The 20,266-nt window shown below is 35.9% G+C and overlaps 1 protein-coding gene across 1 annotated transcript in view; it reads left to right on the top strand.

Moving 5' to 3' along the window:
- The first annotated feature begins 7,110 nt into the window (after positions 1-7,110).
- The window catches only part of LOC142986661 (uncharacterized), a 75,545-nt gene continuing 62,389 nt past the window's right edge, over positions 7,111-20,266 (top strand). The window contains exon 1 of the mRNA XM_076135215.1: positions 7,111-7,386. Coding sequence (XP_075991330.1) covers positions 7,193-7,386 — 194 coding nt within the window. The 5' untranslated portion in view covers positions 7,111-7,192. The remainder of the gene's footprint in view (positions 7,387-20,266) is intronic.

Below are 20,266 nucleotides of genomic sequence, written 5' to 3'. Positions count from 1 at the left end.
TGAATAGGTACATTCAAAACATGCATAGGTATTTGTGTTAATAGACATTCAGTATTGTAACAATCTAAACGAGTATGAGTATGCTTCTCTATCAGAGATCTAACCAACAATAGATTTGTTTATAGCCATTAATGATAGCTCGCGCAGACTTTTTACTTCTCTCCTTGGACGACGGCTCAGCACCTCCAAGTTGTCCCATGGGCGACTCTCCAGGAACGACTTGAAGGGTTCTGGGATGAAAGCAGCATCCCTGGCTTCCTTGCGGTGGATACCGTTGAGCGGTGACGGGTGCTTCGACATCAGTATGGGGTTTCCGAGACCACCGTAGCCCAGGTCTGTGGAGTCCAGCCTGTCATATCGATGTGCATGATTGTATTTCTGGTAGGCTGACAGCAGCTCGTTGCGAACACGCTTACTTCGCATCTTTACGACGACAGGACGCGGGTTCATGCGCTTGATGCGGCGCGCTGAGACGATGTCCTCCCACTGCATTGTGGATGATACCTTCCTGCTCAGGCGTGTTATGATAGTCCTGAGGTTCTCGTTGGCTTCCTCAGGTAAGCCATTGATCTCCAGAGTCAGTTCTCTGGTCAAATCGTCTGTATAGACATCATCATAGCCAGCCACTTGAAATAGTCTGGATAAACAGCTTCGGAGCAGGACATTACTATGCTCCAATAGCTCCATTGCGTCTTGATAAACACTCATGCTGGAGTGGAGTAGACTTCTACTCCACTTCGTAGCTTTCTTCTTAGGTGGATTCCACTAATTATTTGAGATGATTCTTGCCTTTGCGAGTTTGTTAGTTTACATGATTCTCCGAGAGCAACAGGGTGCAGAGCGCAATTGAACGCAAATAAAAATACTGACATCTTCACGCATGCGCATAACGGAAATGCGATATCGATCCGGCACTTGAATTTCATAGAAATACAGTAATGAAATACCTAGGTAAAATTTTCCAGTTTTAGTAGGTACCTATAATATTTTAATAATATAAATATATAAGAAAAGAGCCGCTGTGCACTTATAGTTTTCGTTTCCTGGCAACTTCAATTGCCACATCACTAACAAGTCTTCAATCTTTGAAGGCAACAAAGTAGTTGTTTACATTAAGTAAGGCGAATTCTTAAGGAGTCTATTGTTTTGGCATTTGCGAAATAGTCGTTTGCTTGCTAAGTATGTACCTAATTAATGTATTAAGTTGATACATTATTGACGCGTATAGTGCCTGCACGAATGTTGTCAGCAATGTTGGCTACAAAGGGTCATTGCTCGTGTGCTGTAAAGGAAACAATGTCTTAATTAGGTACTATCTATAAGGTTTTTGTCGCCCTCTATTTACAGCTGTTTTGTGTCTTGATACCTTCACTTTTACACTACCGAGTTGATTATTATGTTACCAAAGTTTTAACTGCTAGTCACGCTTAAGAACAACTGTGCATCTGTAGGTAAATAAGTAGTCAGTAGCCCTCGATGATGGGTAAGCGTACAACTAGAAAGTAAATAGATATAGATATCATAGTTTGACAGAGAAGAAATTGAAATTTTCAAAAGAATATAACACACCTTGAAATGTAGAACGAGTAAGCACAGTAAATACAACTACAACAATAACAATCATCCTACAGGCATTTTATTTAATGTGCCAATAGGTTTAGATACCTACGAATTGCCAGATCCAAGTAGGTAGATACTTACCCAATGAGTAGGTAGATAATAGCTTTCCGTATTCTGCAGTTTCATTATTGCTTTATTGTATAGGGTTTAATAAAAGTGCAACAACTGATCCAATGCTTTATTGAAAACCAGTCACATATAATTAGTTAGTTACTACATTTTTTATCACGTAACTACGAGATATAATTAGGTGTAATATAATATTATAATAAGTAGACATCTGTAATATGTTTAAAGATTAAATTCGTTAAAACTCTGAAGAAATATATCTAAGGCTGATCAAATCTGACTTAGACATAGTCGCGTAACACCAGAACAAACAAGTTAACAAAACATTCCAGTTTACACACTCAACAGAGTTATAAATGCGATGTTGTGTTACCGAAGCTTCCGTCAGATGTGCGATCATCCTTAGTCTCAACTATAATATAATATAATCTTGACATAATTCAACATATATTTTTTTAAGCTAATCTACTACACAGTTTATGTGAATATTTAGGTATTTAAAATTTGCTACGGAATTGTTGAAATTGATACACATATGCAGATACAGGTCACATCGATAACAGGAGGCTAAGTTGCGGGTATACTATTGCGATTGCAGATTCTATTGCGATTTAACAAGGAAGTAACGGTAGCAGGTAACACGTTCTAAAAATATTCCATAAACACAACACTCAAAACTACATAGACACATTGTACACAATGTACTTGTGAATATGTTTTACTAAATATTATTTACGGATTTCTTTAAGCGGCACAATTAATTTAATCTGGAAGATTTTTATTCACAGATATTAATGTGAGGGCACGGAGACTCTTGATGTCGTCTCCGCTCTTGGTTTCCTCCAGGTTGCTCCATGGGTAGCTGCGAAGGAACGACTTGAACGGCTCCGGTATGTAGGCCTCCCTGCGAGCTTCTTTTCGGTGAATTTTGTTCAAATCGGATGGGTGTTTGGACACGAGCAAGTTGACTGATAATCCGGTGAAACCGATATCTTTGGAGTTGAGTTGATCGAATCGGTGCTCAATATTATATTGGATGTATGAGTTTATCAACTCATTACGAGCCCTCTTGCTCGTCAGTTTCACGATCACTGGACGTGGTCTCTTGATTCTGATGCGCCTGGCTGACACGATATGCTCAGTTTTCAATCTTGACTCCACCTTTTGGCTTATCATCATGACGATGGTCTTGAGGTTTTCGTTGGGAGTCTCCGGGATCCCGTTGATCTCCAAAGTCAGAGCGTTCATATAAAACTCCATCTTCTCGGCTGATACCCCGGCTTCTCGTCAAGTAAATAAATAATATTCCGGGTAACTATCCTGTTACGTTGTAAACTTTTAGATTGATTGCTCCGAATTGTTGATATTTAGTATATTTGGCACTAGATTTGTGGAGAACTAACGAATGATGTTAGTTTTATAAAATGGTTCTAGTGCGCAACAGGCTGGACACAAATAAAAATATTTTTGTACCCACGCATGCGTATTATTCGCGTAAGTACATTATCGACGTTTAGTAACGTGCCCCTAACTAAAATACGATACAAATGTTCACGAAACCGAAACTTAGATTTTAATTCGGGCTCATTTTGTATGTTTTTTAAAATACCCATAAATATATTCCGTTTCGTTTAATTCAGCTTTAGTAACATTTTGTAGATGATTGGTTGTTTATTAACTCACAGCCATCGTTTTTACACCAGGCAACGTTGCTAAAATATGAAGAAGCCGACGCATATTTCCCTCTCATTTCACCACCCCTTCCGATTCACCCTATGACATACTTGACGTAAAGAACAAGTGACGAGAGGGTTCGTTCAGAAGAAATGTCAGATTAACCCTATCTGTCTTCGGTTGTAAACATTGATGTCTGCATGGTTTTCTAGCTATTATTTTAGGGGTTTTAAGCGTATTTTACTCCTATAGTAATTATTATAGATATCTTCTTGGAAACCTAGTAAGAGCTTAAGTGAGGTGTGACCTGAGTGATTTTATACATTCTTGTATTTGCCAGCGAAATACAATATTTTAAGAAGCCGCTGTAAAATTATGGATAAGGCAAATTTATGTACACTTGTAATGATCAAAATCAACATATATCCCAGCATTCGAAGCTGATGGTAGCACCCTGGACCTCTCAAGTGTTAAACAACTATATTTTGGCTAGTTATTAGTGAAATAAGAGTTTTTAATTTTGGTACCTACCTATAGGTCTAGTTATCACAATTTCTTGGGAATCTGTTCAGGCTAAAGCAGTAACGTTTTTTATAACTTTGAAGGAACTACTATACAAACTAAAAAATAGGCACTACCAACTGATAATAAGCACATATACTTACATAAAATCACGCCTTATTCACATAGGGCTAGGCAGACACCAAAAATTACTAACTAATACTATTATCTCCCCGAAAAAAACTAGGCTATTTTTTTATTCCCAGTTTAATGTCCTTTGCTGATGACCAATTAGATAGGCATCTAATACAATAAGTCTGTATGCGCCAACACAAAAAAGACAGTCTTACTATCGTACCGACCCATACATGAGACTCTTTGCCAACAATAGACTATTAGACTAGGTTAAAGTTCTATAATAATTATTATGACCTCCTTATTATATGGCCGATATTCGTTGCGCCTCGCTGACACGCTGAACTGTGCAGGGCTTTGTTTGTAGTCTCCAAGTGTATACAAAATACCTGGAGCATTCTCTATTCCGTCACTCTCATAACCTGGTGGAACGGCTAAACCGATCTGGTCAGTGAGAGGCTAGGCGTAGGACCGACGGCTTCCCGTACTTTCCGAAGTACAAAGGTCTAGAACCTCAAGTTCCTAAATCTCTGAGAAATTCTTAACAGATAAACTCAGAAAGAACTTTTTGACCCGACCCGGGATTCGAACCCGAGGAATATGAAAAGCAATCGACACACACATACTCTACCGAACGCGCCACAGAGGCAGTCAAAAAGTTCTACGGACAAAGCTATAGTAAATAATATAGGTATTATTGTGCTAAATGCGTAACTTCGACAGTTAGAAAATAGGCTTTATCGAATATTTTAAATATTTGCTTAAAAATATTATAATTATGCCGCAAAACCCGCCGATCTTATGTAGCGTAGTGTTTTGTTCCGGTTCCTACACAACTAGACATTAAAGTATCTGCTGAGTGCTGCGTCATGTCAGATATAAATTAGTATTCTTTGTCGATCGATAGCGATTAGTTTTTGTTTTGTTATTATTAGGTATTATTAGCAGACATTGATAACATTATTTTTAGATTTTTTTCAGAGAACACAGAGTTCTGAAATTATTAGCCATATTATTATTAAGTCCCGTCTCCCTCTCTCTCCCGTCATTATCTGGATCTCTCTCAACAGTCACGATTACTTACCCCCGGTTTCAGAGGTACATTTAGCGGGAGTTTATCTATTCAATAGCGTTTAAACTCATATAAAAAAACGCTTCTGAATAGATAAACTACCGCTAAATGTACTCGCCGGGCATAACAAACTTTGTGCATCGATATACACTACACATGCAAAAACTGATGCAGTTTCATTTTTTTTTTAACTAAATATAATATGTGTACAAAAATCGCTTCTTTCCTCAGTTACCCGGATAAGTCCGGATAATGTCCAATCTCTGAAAGTGTTACTTATTGGTCTTTTCTAATTTTCTAATAAAATATTTCTCAATAGCAGCCCGAAGAAGCAGCCGTGCTATTACATATTACCTATGTATGTAAGTTACTGTTATCAGTAAAAAAAATACAAATTAAGATGTTCGTGAAAAGTTAAATAATGTTCTCGGAAGATATGCAAACTCGGAAACATACTAGTGATTTAGATATGATGGAAATTAAAAAAACACGTAGTTTTATAGGAAATCCTATAATACTCACGCACAATTTACCATAATAATTCTATAAGTCTTGTGACTAATGAGGTCGTTAGTATTTATTAGCTTATTTTAGACATCTCATTGGGCACATGATGGTAGCCCAAGGAAATCTCAGCCGAACCGTTAGAATTCGAGGACTGTTGGACTGGAAACAAGAAGCCGTGGAAGACCTGCACCATGATTATTGCCTTATAGCCTATGTTTAGTTCGGGAATTGTGACGCAGAACAGGAATAATAGACGGAAGAAGGCTTATGCCCTGAAATCTGCAATATCATTCGTGAATTCCATTTTAACAAAATAGTTAATTATTATAATGTACCTACACTATTGTAATGGGGTTAACCTGTAAAAATAGTTGTAAGGATGAATAAATAAAACTTTACTTTACTTTACCTTTTTACCGTCTTATTGAGCTGTATGAAACGTGGTATGTATTTTCATTCCTCTTATTCTTGGTTTCTTATATTTATGGGATTGAAGTATGATTTTATGTAAGTAAGTATAAATATTGCAAACTTGGTCAGTGTTTAAGGCTCCTCTGCCTAGGTACTATTTGCTGGATCGTATGCTTACAATGGGGGTTGTGAGCATCAGAAGCGATCCCAGATGCAATTTTAATTCGTTACCTACTGGGAATACAGGTGGATATGTTCTCCAGGTAGGGTCTCTGGTAGGGACACTGGTGTGTTTTTTAGGTCCCAGGGTTCCTCTTCAACCACGCATCAAATGGTTGGTTTTCGCGGGGTGGTTTTTTAATGGTTACACCTCATAACCCATTGCAGTGCTTCCTCCCCCAAGAAAGATGGGTATCCGAAGGAATTTTTCCCCCACGGTAAAGAAAGGTACTATTTGCTGAATTTAAAAACTATGACCTTTATTATTGTTTTTAACGAACTTAAGTTTGAAGCTACCCTCAGAAACTTGGCTGGGGCACGCTCCGGCTGTAAAAAAACAACAATATAATATTTTACGATTTAACCTGCGCCTGGGCACTACTGCTGACGTCTCAGCTGTATGTTCTACACTTTGTAATTAATTTGAAGATTTTTCTTGTCATTTCCAACTCTTCTACCAAGGTGACTTAATACTATGAGATGTGATAGAGGCTGGATGGTTATTAAACTAAACAACAACACATTACCGCCACTGGGTCGCAGTCGAAGACAAGGGCGATTGTTTTATTTATTTTATCTGGGTATAATTTTTCGAACAGTTTAAATAGTCTCTTTGCATTTTTCGTGGGTAGTCCAAATACGCTAGGAAACTAGGACCGTTTCCAGTGCGTTAAAAGCTCTGGAGAACCAAAACATTTTAAAATTGAGTGATTTTCAATGTGACCTAATTAGTATATGCCTAGGGAGCAATGCGCACCGCTGGCCACCGGCAGCAGTGGTCAATGGGCAGCACAGTCAGCGGCTGCGGCGTGCGCGTACCGGCGGGCAGCGCAGTCGGCACTCAGCACCTCAGCAGTGAAAGCCCACTTTCATTGGAGTGGGGCGCTCTACAGCACAACAAAAGTGAACGTCGTTGCGTGCGCGTACGACGCCGTGAGTCGGCTCGCGGCCGTGTGACAGTACGTTTGTGAGCGTGACTTGCGCATGTCGTGCGTACCGTGTATCGTGATGTCCAGGTGGTGGATGGTGATGTTGCTGGCTGCGGGCGCGGCGGCTGCGGGCGGCCGCCTGCCCCGCACCTCGCCGCCCGCGCCGCAGACCGCGCAGCCGCCCTCGCCAGCGCCGCGCTTACCCCAGAGAAACCTCACTCTCGCTTCCAGGTCTTCAGTCAGAAACAGGTCAGTGCCTACATTGATTACTTCAATATTTACCAAATACGTATTTGTACGTACTTTAAGTCAACAGGTGTCTCGTAAGGTCACTCGGCACAAAATATCAATATTGACATTAATCCTAAATTACAGAGATGATATGCGACGTGTTGGCGTTTATTCACAACGGTCTGATAACATTTAAACAGCAATTTATGTACTAACCAAGGTATGTTACATAACGATTGACTTCGTATAAAGGGTGTTAAGGTAACGCGCCTAATTAATGCCAAAAACATTAAAGTAGTTAGATTCGGTTAACATTGAGTATGTATTATGTGATACTCATTGGTCGGCTGACCCTTGTTAAGCAACAGTAAGCGCACACAAGCTTTTGTGCATAAACTTGTCAAGTACGACGACTTTAGCTATCCGCACGATGTCAACGCGATATCAATGAAATACTATGCCCCAGTTTATGAAATAAGTAATTAGTGATTTTTTAGTACATTTTAATGTAGTCCTATACCTACTGAAAATTAAAAGAATCAAGATTATCCTGCGTTTATCCACTGTAATAAAACGAAGCACTATTAAAGAACAACAACGTTCGTGTTTAAATCAGTGACAGTAGATTTTCTTATTATTTCCTCAATAACTATAACTACATACGAAATGTAAAACATTTACCTTACTTATATTAGTGTTAATTATAAATGTATGATATTTGCGGTGGCGCCTGTCGTTTATATAAACACGTAATAAGACACCACTAATATCCAATCACGATGATGAAAAACAATTTGTAATTTTACGCAATGTAGAACCAAAAGCGAACCGACATTATTAATTTAAAATTTTGTAAAAATAAATGAATAAATATTTGAATCTTGCTACCGGCTTTCAAAATTAACCAATAATTTATTTCGTAATTAATATTTTATGAAAATGTTTTGGGGATTTTGTTTATTGTTTTATACCCATGGAAAATAGATGGGTATTTTATAATAATATTAATCAAGCCTGGGAAGTTAGAAAACGAGCACAGGTAGAAAATCTAAGCCTGTCCCAGCCCGTATTTATCAGATTCTAAACAAATTATAAGTTTATATTCAGTTTAGTGGTCGGCTCAAGGCATTGCGGCGGATTTCCCCTGCGGCATTCAAAACAATAAAAATCTGTTACTATTTATGAAACAATTCAAGTTAGGTAAATAACAATTAATATTATGTATAAAATCCTTGTTAGTCGCTTATTAGCGCTGCCTGTATGGTTTTCCATTTTTTTCTCGACAAGTACAACCTAGTAGGTATTAATAAAAAAAACATAACTTAAAGCTCATATAATTGTACTAGTATTGTATCCACCTAGGTTCATTTTTTTACATGAGTTTACAGTCAAATTGTTCAACAATGAACAAGCTAGATATATTAAACGAAATTGTAATTACATATATTGAGAAACATTCAATAGAAATCCAAATATTTTATTGAGTAAAGCAGATTGACTGTAGTGTAGAGTCATTACTTGCGGGTAGCCCAATAATTTATTAAATTGTCTGAATACTGCTGCATACGTAAGAAAACCCGCTCAATTTACTTCTATTTTATCTCACAAAAACAAACTTGAAATCATTTTGAGCAGTTTAGTTTCCCTAAGATGCAGAGATTTGATGTGATCATGGGTTTTTTACGCAGACCATATCTTTTTAATTATTTAACATTTTTTCTTGAGGAAATGTTTTATAAATCGTTATCCGTAGTACAGATTAGACACATTATATCTTACCGTAATCGTTTATTTTTAAAGCATGTGTACGGAATACCGTACACATGCTTTAAAAATAAACGATTATAATATTTTATTTCGTAGTATTCTAAAACCCGTAGAACTTTAATCGTATGCCACGAGCTCAATATTCTTAAAGACGTCCTCTGAGCTAAAAAATCTCTATTACCACTCCTACAACTCTAATAACTCCTGAATATAATTAATATTTTTGGCTAGAATAGCCTGATATAAACCGAGAATTTGACGTGAAAAATAAGACTAATCTTAAGATCCTTGTGTTAATAAAAGTTAAAATCAATGGGAATTACTTACGGGACCATTCGAACTGCATATGTTAAACCTTAGATTTTTTACTACATTACATTATTATTTAACTACAAATTCATTTACCTTAATTTGGGCTTTTACAGCAGTTACATTTATAAGTTTCTGTATAGACTACTGAAAATGCGGAAAATGATTACATCTAAATAGTTGGTTTCGGTGTATCCACAGTTTTTTTTCTGCAGAAACCTGCAAGGGGTAAAGACCTAATAATGTATTAAATTTATTTAGTGCTTTTTACTATCTTTCTTTCTTAGCTTCGAGAATTACATTATAACGGTAACTCTTGAAAATTTATGGCCGATATGAATTTTGTGTTTTGTAATGCTTTTGATAAAATAGATATTTTTTGCTAGATATGAAACATGTTGTCGAATAATGACCCTAGAAGAACGGTAGTTTTTACTGGATTTTAATATATTCAGATCTAGTATATTTGTAAGTTTATTACAAATCTGGATTTTGGAATAAATTAAATACAGGAATAGGTATTTAAAATTCAATTCTGTAGGAAATATTGATAGCGAGTTTAATTCCTAGGTATAATTTTAACATACCGTTATATGTAGATTCTAGTTCGTATATTATTCTATGATTCTATTTCTAGTTTTTAAATACACGTGCTTTGACTTGGATTTAGATATTGTGTAATATTTAAGATAATATTAGGTAAGGTTTCGTTAATTTTTGGATCTGTTATGTATGGGGGTTTTAAAATTAGTTTCGGACTGTATATTTCTGTCAGTAAAAGAACTGTATATTATGTTCAATAAATTTAGAACAGCCTCAATTATTTTTGAAGTAGAGACAGTATTTTTTAAATACTTGGCCAAAAATAAAAACACTTAATAAAAAAAATGTGATACATAAATACGACGGTCTCCACAGAAGATTTGTCAAACTATCCATCATTTGAACACACAATAACAGTGAATGATTAATGTGCAGTGAAGTAAGTCGTGTCGAGATGCGTGTCGTCTCCACTTTCCACATTCTCTCCTGACAATGTTACTTGTCCACGTGCAAATTGATTACAAACATTTTTCTATAATTTCTAACATTTTCTTGTCCATTCGTGTCGTGTCTATTTGATCGGCATTGTAATTGCCACGTTCACTTCCTTTGCTGTATTGTTTTGTTGTTCTTGACAGCTTTAAAACCTCGCGGTTCAGTAGCAATTTATGAACCTCAAAGGTCGTAAAGGAACGTCCAAAGCTTAAAGCGTTTCTGCATCTCGTGCAGGTTATTAAAATATTATTGAAAGTTAAGTTAAAGAGCTACCCCGAATGTAATTGTTTAATAACTAAACTAAATATAGGTTTGCTCTATCCAAAGAGTAAGTGAAGCAACTCTTTGTGAATGTGAAAAAATAGAGACCTAGATTTAGCTGCAGGTAAAATCTGAAGAACTTTATTTAATCTGCCCTAGAACGAATGGATATGTTACTTCTAAGTATATCTATTTCTATTTCCAATTTAGGCAAACAAACTGTAATATATTAAACGATTCGCTCAATCGTGAATTTATCAATAAGGCAAGGTGCCATATATTTATTTGCTGACATTCTCCCGACATTGCCGTAACAAACTTATATAAAATTAACGCAACATCGAGCATCATTTGGCGACCGATAATGCCTAAATCTAATCTGACTTTATAATTACCTATGCAAGATTTACGTAGAGCCGATGCAAGCGAGTTACCAAGAGCACTTGCAGATACATCGGGCGCCGAGCACGCCGCTGCGGGCTGCACACTGCACAGTCGCCTGCGCCTCGGGCTTGATGATGAAACATCCATTGCGATCACAAATATTCAGCCAAATTGCTCTTATTACACTCTGTAATAATGCGATATTTTAGCCTAATAATACCCCTCGCCTGACAGGAACGTCTACTCCTGTGACACTAATTATACCTCAACATTTTAAATATGATGTATACCTCTCGAGATTACCAGAATAAGTCGTTAGTCAGCCTTTCTAGTACAAACATGTGGGGCGGTTCCTTCTAAGCTCCAAGTACAAACAGGTGGACGATAGAGGCGCAGCTTGCGCTCGGAACGAGATCAAGGTCACGTGCCGGTATTGTTACTGTTCTAGCGCTAATTACTGCTTCTAATATCTGACGGATGTGAGTACTGTTCAGAGGTGTGCTTTACTCCCTGAAGCCGAACTTACGCTATCACTAGAGATGTTTCATTTATATCAGTTGATCGTTGAGACATCTTCCATTCATGTGCGAATGAGTGGCTTGGATAGGTATGTGAGCAGGTGTCGCGCGAGCCTCGCATCACGCTTCTCGAAGGGACTGGCCAAGGACGCTAATCGAGCGAATGTATGACAGTGTATATGAACTTTGCGACTGATCTAAAAATATATATGTACAGAGATTTTTTTAGTACAAGCGGCCTTTCGCAGCTTGCATCTCCTTCGCGCATGTTGGCGGCGAGGTGGTCGGCTCCACGGTCCGCTGTTGTGTCTAAATGTCAATGTCGACTTATGTTGATACAGGAAGAAGTGTCTGGGCGTAATACTGTGTGGCCGGCTGTGATCACTTGTCGTATCTATAACAAGGACAGTGGCCGCGGGCTGCGACAAGGATATGCCTATACAGATTGTATCTCCTTTCGACACAATAACGTTCCGAGTTCCCCAACATGACATGTAATAATGTAACTAACATTAAGGCTGTTTGTTCGGCTGATACGGACAATTAAAGTCGTTTGAAGCTCTTGAATAGCCATTTGTTTATTTAGTAATTAGGAGATCCCAGTAACCTAGATGCATGCTAAATATATTGTGCTAGAGGCCGGTCCAGGCTTCGTCTGTTAGTTAATGTCTCTTGTCTTATGAAAAATTAGGCGGGAAGTTACTTAAAATAAATTAAAAACCGTTGTGGATCTGGGAATGACTCCCTACATAAACACAAACCAACATAATATTTGCTCTTTATAACAGCAGCGTAAAAGTATAGATATTGAAACGCGCCGCACGTTCTCCATTGGATTTTACACGTATTATATCATTTATGTTGTAATATTTGACCTTTGAAACCAAAAGGTATTAATTTACATTATCAGAAGTGACTAATCTTTTTATGATGTAAATAAATTGTATAAAATTAGCTATGTTCCCTTGCAAATATATTCAAGTACAAAGCTCGAGTAAACAGTACTACAAATGAATGCAATAACCTGAGTAATTTGTTTAAATCTCATAAGTTTTTGAATCATATTGTATAAATTACAACGTAAATAAATATATCATATCGGAAACGTGGGCGAAATCGCGCGCCATTACAAAAATAGTCGTCTGACACAACATAATAAATAATATATTAGACTGGTAGGTATTTAGTTATCATTTTCCACAGTAAATGGCGCACAATTTTAGTGTCACACGGGTATAATATAAGATGCATACTCTAAACGATAGAGTCAGATAGAGAAGGTGTCTTACTTGATCTGACACCATGTTCTCGAAGAAAATAGTGATACCTGTAGCGCGATTCTCTAACTCTATCGGCTATCGGCAAACAGTTAGCTAGCGAGAATTGTTGAGTGAAAAATTTATCAGCGTCTTCATTAGACGCCGTAGGAACTTTTTTGAAGTACAGTTTTAATGTCAAACTCACAATACACGATAGAATCGAATGTAGAGAATCGCGCTACTGGAAGATTTTCCACACATTCTAGGAATTGGCCCTTAAATGAATTAATTTATACGGCTTGAAAGCAGGTTTTAAGTAGTCTAGTATTCCATCTACATATATGTAGTTTAAATAAATAAATGTCAGTCATAGCATAGAGTTGGTACATGCACAGTTCCGGGACACCGATGTTACCGCATGGCGCATGGGTCGAGAACTCGAAAGTGTCAAGACTTCACCTCTAGCTTCATGTTAAAGGGTACCGATCTCTGTGTCGCATTACCGCATCTAACATATTTGCATCAGTATACTTTTAAAAGTTTAAAAATACAACCTGCAAAGATACGTTAATGATATGAGGAAAAGGAATGCAAATAATCGCTACAAACAATTGTGGCAATATGACATTTGACAGTGCAGTAAATATATTTCATTATAGAACATAAAATACTTTTCTCTGTCCTTAATCCAGCGGTTGTCGCTGTATATTAAATGATGAGCTTTATTTTTACTACATTCATGTGTATGTACTATGGGCCTAGTCTCTCCCCCATTCTAGAAGATGAGGAATTATTTTATTGGACTATAACGGGTTAAATTCTACTTTTATTTTTGCTTGAAATGTTAGCAGGTTATACTTAACTCGTAAGTGTCTATCTAAAATGTCCAAACATAAAAACGAAAATACTGTTAGGTACATTTAGTATAGCTTATTATATTTTAGGTTGGTTCCTCGTGGGCTAGACCACGTACTCTAGTTACATCGATTATGCTAGATTAAGTTTCAATTTGTGGCTAGTTCTCAATACGTCCTAAACCTCACGCATAAACGAATATTACGCAAATACTAAAATCCACCTCGTATATATGCCTACGAACATTGTATTTAATGCTCTCTTCTCCACGTTACTTAACCCTCCTCGCTAAGAAATATTCTAACCTAACCTTGGTAATTTTATTTTATAGAATCAGCCTATTGCTTACTCATTTTGATTGGCCTAAAGCGGTTTTCGAGATTTTATAAAACGTTTCGTGAGCTTGTTATACAGGACTTATTGTTTGATTTATAGTCGAATGATTGTTAGCCTTTAGAACTGATAATGGAGATAAACAGTTTAATTATAGTACATGCATTGAATCAAGCCTCAAAGCATTTAAAAAAAAATAGGTTCTTTACTGAGTTATTTAAAAATTTTCAGAAATGCCTATTCGATGAATGACAATAGGCCATTATTTTACTAGTGCATTTTTGAAGTTAACTCCTCGACATCAATGCTAGTATTGTGACGTATCTTCATAATATATTGAATCAATGCCACGTGATTCCATCATGCAATTATCCTTTGAAAAGAGAAAGTGGATCTCTTTGTTAACGCTAGAAATTATAGTCCAAACATTCTCCAAATTGACATTGTTTTCATTTGAAAAATGAGACTGATTATTGTATAGTGAACAACAATACCCTCTTTGACTCTAAGTTTCTTTCAAAAATACTCGTTGTAAGTTTAATAGATCTACATCATAGGTTCCAACGAAGGCGATACCGCCCACAGGTGGATGGTAAAACTTTTTGTTGGAGGCGACAAATTAGAACTAATTAACAAAATAATATGAAATTGGTGTACCGGAACTACATAATTATTTTACCACGGACATAGCAACCTAATAATAAAATTCAAACTAATATATCATATAGGTAAACCAATTCTGATCACGATAAATTTTATTACTAGATTTTCTTGCCGAAGAAAATGAAAGTAAAGAATCCAATAAACTGATAAACTCGTTACATATCATGTCATTTAGCGTGGCCGTTAACTGAAGCATAGCATTACTCGTAATTTCTATACTTCTTTGTTATTGAAAATAGTTGACTTTAAATTTGTCGTGTAAAAAAAATGCGCTGCTCTGCTTTGCAAATTTTGTCGAGGGCCTCCGATTTTGTGTCTGATGGATGTATTTTCTCATTTTAGCTAGCTTTAGAAATCAGATGTGGCTAAAAGGCTACGCTTGGAAAATACAAGTGGACGTTTAAACGAAGTTGTCACAACTTAAGAACGTTAATTACAATGATTAGCAAACTTACACAATACATTATTTACATGCCAAACTAACTATCGAACCTTAATCTGTAGTAAATTTATTCGGAACTGTTGCGCTATTGGTATAAACTGTACACTTGTTATTCTGAACACAAATCTAGTTAAAAGTGCATAAGTACGTTTGTATTGCATAGCCACTAATCGCTAGAGACTGTCTACGCTTTACGTAACGCCACCTCGATTGTAGGGCGGAAGCCTACGTATGGTAATATCCAATACAACCGTATGTCTTTTCCATTGACATGTTTTAACATGGAGTGACGTCTAAAGTTAACTGGTGGGCGGCAATAGTCGTTGAACGCTGATATGGTATCGTTTGTTACATAAATGGAGCATGAACGACTGAATGTATTAGTTTAATGTCCATCGTTAGGTTTGTTAGGATAATTGTACTCATGTGAAATGCACAAACTTAGTTACGAGTACATGTCAAATAAGCGCACTTGTTCGAATTTATTGGGACAGTGCAGAAATATGTTTATTTTCACAACGCTCTAGTTCCGTTTTCTTTGAAAAGATAAGCCTGGTTATGTTCGTATTTTGCATCCACTTACTTAACATTTAATGTAATAAATGTTTACTTGCAATAAATGTACAACTTTTTAAATAATATGTGTACGGATTATTTGATCAGAATTTAGACAAATACTAAAACATTTCGTCTGTTCTATAACTGCTTTATATAACACTAAACTCTATGATATTCATATTAAAATCTTGTCACGTCAAAAAGATTTAGGAGGTATTTTGAACTATACAACTTCATTAATGAAATCGATCGTGATTGATTGATTTGTCAGTTCTAATGGCGAATGTGTGGTACCTTACACCTGTCAAATTTAATTTATACATCCATATTAATGTTATAAATTCGAAAGTCTGTCTGTCTGTCATGTTTTCATGGCTACACTGCTGAATCAATTTTCATGAAGACGTGAAAAATCATGGACTATGGATAGGAAACATTGCTGTTTTTTATTAAAAATTGCACACAATTAGACGGTTTGTGAAAGCGAAAATTCGTTTTATATAATATTATTATTATTATATTACTATTTAAACAAGGATTGGGCAGCATCGGATGAAGAAACCTAATAGTCATGTACTATAGTTCGATCGACATTTAATAACGTATAGTATTGTGATAAAAATCAAACGAATTTTCAACTAATTATTAGTCTTTGTTGACTGTAGTAAGGTCTCAGATTCGCGTGGGTCTGTTTAGCTTCAACGCATAACTATTTATTATCATAACTCTCTCTCGTCGTAAATTTACATGTCAACTTACTATTGCGAATCTTTTGTATGCACTCTTTATTTAGGTATATTATACATGCAAATGAAATATTAGTTTGTATGAATTTTTGAATATGCATGCATATGCTAATGACGTCTGCGCTGTGCCAATCTTAGAGGTTATATGACTAATGATGTATTTATACATATACTAGCTGACCCAGCAAACGTTGTATTGCCATATAAACTTTTAAAAAATGTTAAGGGTGAGCAACTCTTATCACTTAGGGGTATGAAAAATAGATCTTCGCCGATTATCAGATCTACCTACTGTATTTACTTGATACATTTCATGAGAATCGGTCAAGCCGTTTCGGAGGAGTATGGCAACGAAAACTGTGACGCGAGAATTTTATATATTACATTGAGGCTGAGATAACGAATAGGTACGGTATAGCAATTTTCACTATGTTCTGACCTCTGCTGACATAAACAAATTGTAATTTCATAGATTTTATAAACACGTGATTGTTTAATTCTGATAAGAGTTGCCGATAAAGTGGTTTTCTAGGTAAAGCCTTTTTGGGAGGCTAATTAAGGGTAATAGTTTACAGTATACATTTAATTTTAACTTATCGACCTCTACGTTAGAGAGAATTCTGGGCGCTTATACTGTTTAGATTAGTTTCAGTAATTATTACACTTTTAATTGCAGTTAAAGACTTTGTGATCATACGCTTAATCATTAAAATCGATTTTTAAATGATAATTATAATGTTTTCAAGACTGCTGCATGTATTAGACACTGAAAGCGTAACGATTTTATTTTCAATTCACATTTATTTTGAAATAAAAACACTTAATTTTACAATGAAATTCTGGTGAATTATGCGTAAAGTAACAAAAAACCTACTCACATGCCGAATAATATTTGAATCACTTTTTAAAACTTTTTATTTTTATAATTTCTAATTTAATTTTGCAGCTAGCTCATTAATGCTCCTTGTTTTAATTTAATTGGCTACGCAGACTAGTCATAATGTAAGTACCAAAGTGAAAAATTTGCCGTAGCAGTAACTTAGGTAAAGCCACTCCTTTAAATTCTTACACATTACCTTAGTTTAGAAATGTAATTACCGCTTAAACGACAACAGTTTTTTATTTACTTAAATAAGTAGAAACACTTCTGTCTTTTCGTTTAAAATAAAAGATTTTTAATGACATTAAGTATTTTATACCGGTATTTAAGTTCTTGTATAAAAACACAAAAACATTGTCTTAACGTAGATATGTTATAGACTATTTCTATTTTGTGTAGTTTACATATGGATATCCTTGCCCAGCAGTAGGACAATAAATGAGTTAAATAAAAAGACAAGAAATCTCATGAAAAAAAGTTATCAGTTTTAAAATACGGAACTACGGTTAATTACAATGTTCCGGATTTGTTACTTTCTGTGGTATGCGGCATGCCTGATCAAAACAGACTTAACCCTTTTCCCACTAAGTAGTTGGAATATGATGCAATAAGCCAGTTCTATACTTGATTACAAACAAAGTTATTTAACCAGCCAGTTACCTTTTTACTTGAAAAACGACTGCAGGAAACAACGTTATTATTCACTGTGTATTTTATTAACGACGCGTTTGAACAGATATTTATGTCTTGTTAAACTGTAGATACTATCGTAGATATAAAACAAAATAATAGTACTTAAACTACATGCGGCGACCTCGACGAAGTGAGACTCAAAGAGCTTATTTTAAAATAATGTGTCACTAATAAAAATGAATAGGCAATTATTACATTTGTGCCAATATTTATATCAAATAGTGACCGCCAAATACTCTGTAAAAAGTAAAAGAACTAATTAAAATAGGAATGAACATAAAAACTTGTGGCAATCAAATTATGTTTAAAAGTTGTGTGGGGACAGAGTTATTTTCCTTGTGGTTGTCAGTAAAAAAGCTATACATACGCACTCACAGTTTTATTACCCTTAAAAACAAAAGTCACTTTAAACGGAAACGTTGATACCGTTCATTTTTTGTAACAACTCGCTTTTAATTACAACTCGTAATCTCAATCCAACATCTTATTGATACGCCACGCAAGGCCAATCGTAGCTTAGTAAAAATTAATGTCTTTACAAACTTATCGCAGATCCTTGACAACAAGCTGTTACTTCATATTGTACACAAAAACAATGTGTTTAATGAAATATTATACTGAGTAGTTTTAGTCAATTATCTCCATTAATTCTACGATATGAGATATTACGAGTAAGCTGATATTAAACCACCGTTGAGTTTAGTTTACAAGCTGATAATGAAAGCTCTTACTTTACATTAATTTGGACGTTACACAAATGTGACCATGGTTTTAGTTAGGTCTACCTATATTTATTTTGTCCCGGGTAATGAATACCATAAAACATTAACATTGCAGGCATTTCTTAAAAGATAAAGATATGGTCAATCGATTATAACATAAGCATCATGTTACAAAGGTAACACAGTTAATAATTTTCAACATCATCAAAGCTATTAACATCTAATGCATAATATATCTACGATAAACCAAGTAGGAGCGAGTTACGAGTCGACTGTCGAAATGATGTCGAACATAATTTCTTAAATTGCGTTCGACGAAAAGTGATTTCGTCACAAGTGTTAGTGCTCAGAGCTTGACACGACAATTCGTGCCAACAATTGTCTAAACACTCGTTATTTGTTTACAACAACACAATACTGTGATACAGTTCAAGAAATTTGTAAGTCTTAGCTCAACTAAGTAATACAAATACTCTTCAGCTTACTAAAGCTGCTTCAATATCTCTATTTATCTTCATGATCCACAAACATCAATCGTCTCGTTTCAACGTGCAGTAAATGTTAAGTGAAGCACAAAGTAGAGCGCAGCGGCTATGATTCGCCTATCACTGATATCGATACACACATAAATCACAATTATGTTACCGGTGTGCCCACTATCTATGAGCTAGTCAAGTTTTATAAAGCTCGAGGGGATTAAATTTCAAAACTGGCGACCTTCAAACATCAGATTATCTAAACTTTTACATTCGAGAGACCGACATCTGACTGAATGGAGGCTGCTACAGCAAATTAAGTTGACATTGTGTGACTGACCCGCTTGAGTAACTCACGAATGTTATGCATTTTTTTCTTCAATACTCGTACATAATTTGCGACAATGGCTCGATTCACCAGCTCCACGTCTTCTTGAGAAATAATGCTTAGAAAAAATGACGCGGACGTGCTATCGCTGTGATTTATTATCTCGTTTGTTGTGAACATCCGAATCCGGAGACGACGACGGCAACGAACAATTTATTTAAAATATAATAATTGGCTATAACTAACTCTCAATCATAGTCCGACCGCTGTTCACAGACAGTTGTTTTTTTTTAAATACTGCAACCTCGACAGCGTAAATGTCTTTACATCGAAATCGAAATTTTAAACTCACTGAACCGTGAAATTCTGTAATATATTACAATCGCAAACAAAACTTACAGTTTGCTAATATACGTAGCGCTCCAGTGTTTACAATCTCCGTTAGAAGTTGAAAGTCAACGCACTATATCAGCAGTGACCTTTTGTCAGCGGTCAACTGGCCACTACATATTCAAGTTATATTCGGCTTTTACATAATCTGTATTAGTATCGATATATCACCAGTATTTGAGTACACATAAATGTGACTCGCGGCGAGGAGCTCGTTGCGTAGGCGCACTAGAGCGCTCTATGAAGCCTCTCGCTAGCGATTTCTGGACAACAGTT

The sequence above is a fragment of the Anticarsia gemmatalis genome, chromosome Z (genome assembly GCF_050436995.1).
Source record: "Anticarsia gemmatalis isolate Benzon Research Colony breed Stoneville strain chromosome Z, ilAntGemm2 primary, whole genome shotgun sequence".
Lineage (NCBI taxonomy): Eukaryota > Metazoa > Arthropoda > Insecta > Lepidoptera > Erebidae > Anticarsia > Anticarsia gemmatalis.
Note: the sequence above shows the minus strand (reverse complement) of the source record. Positions and strands in the feature narration are given on the sequence as shown.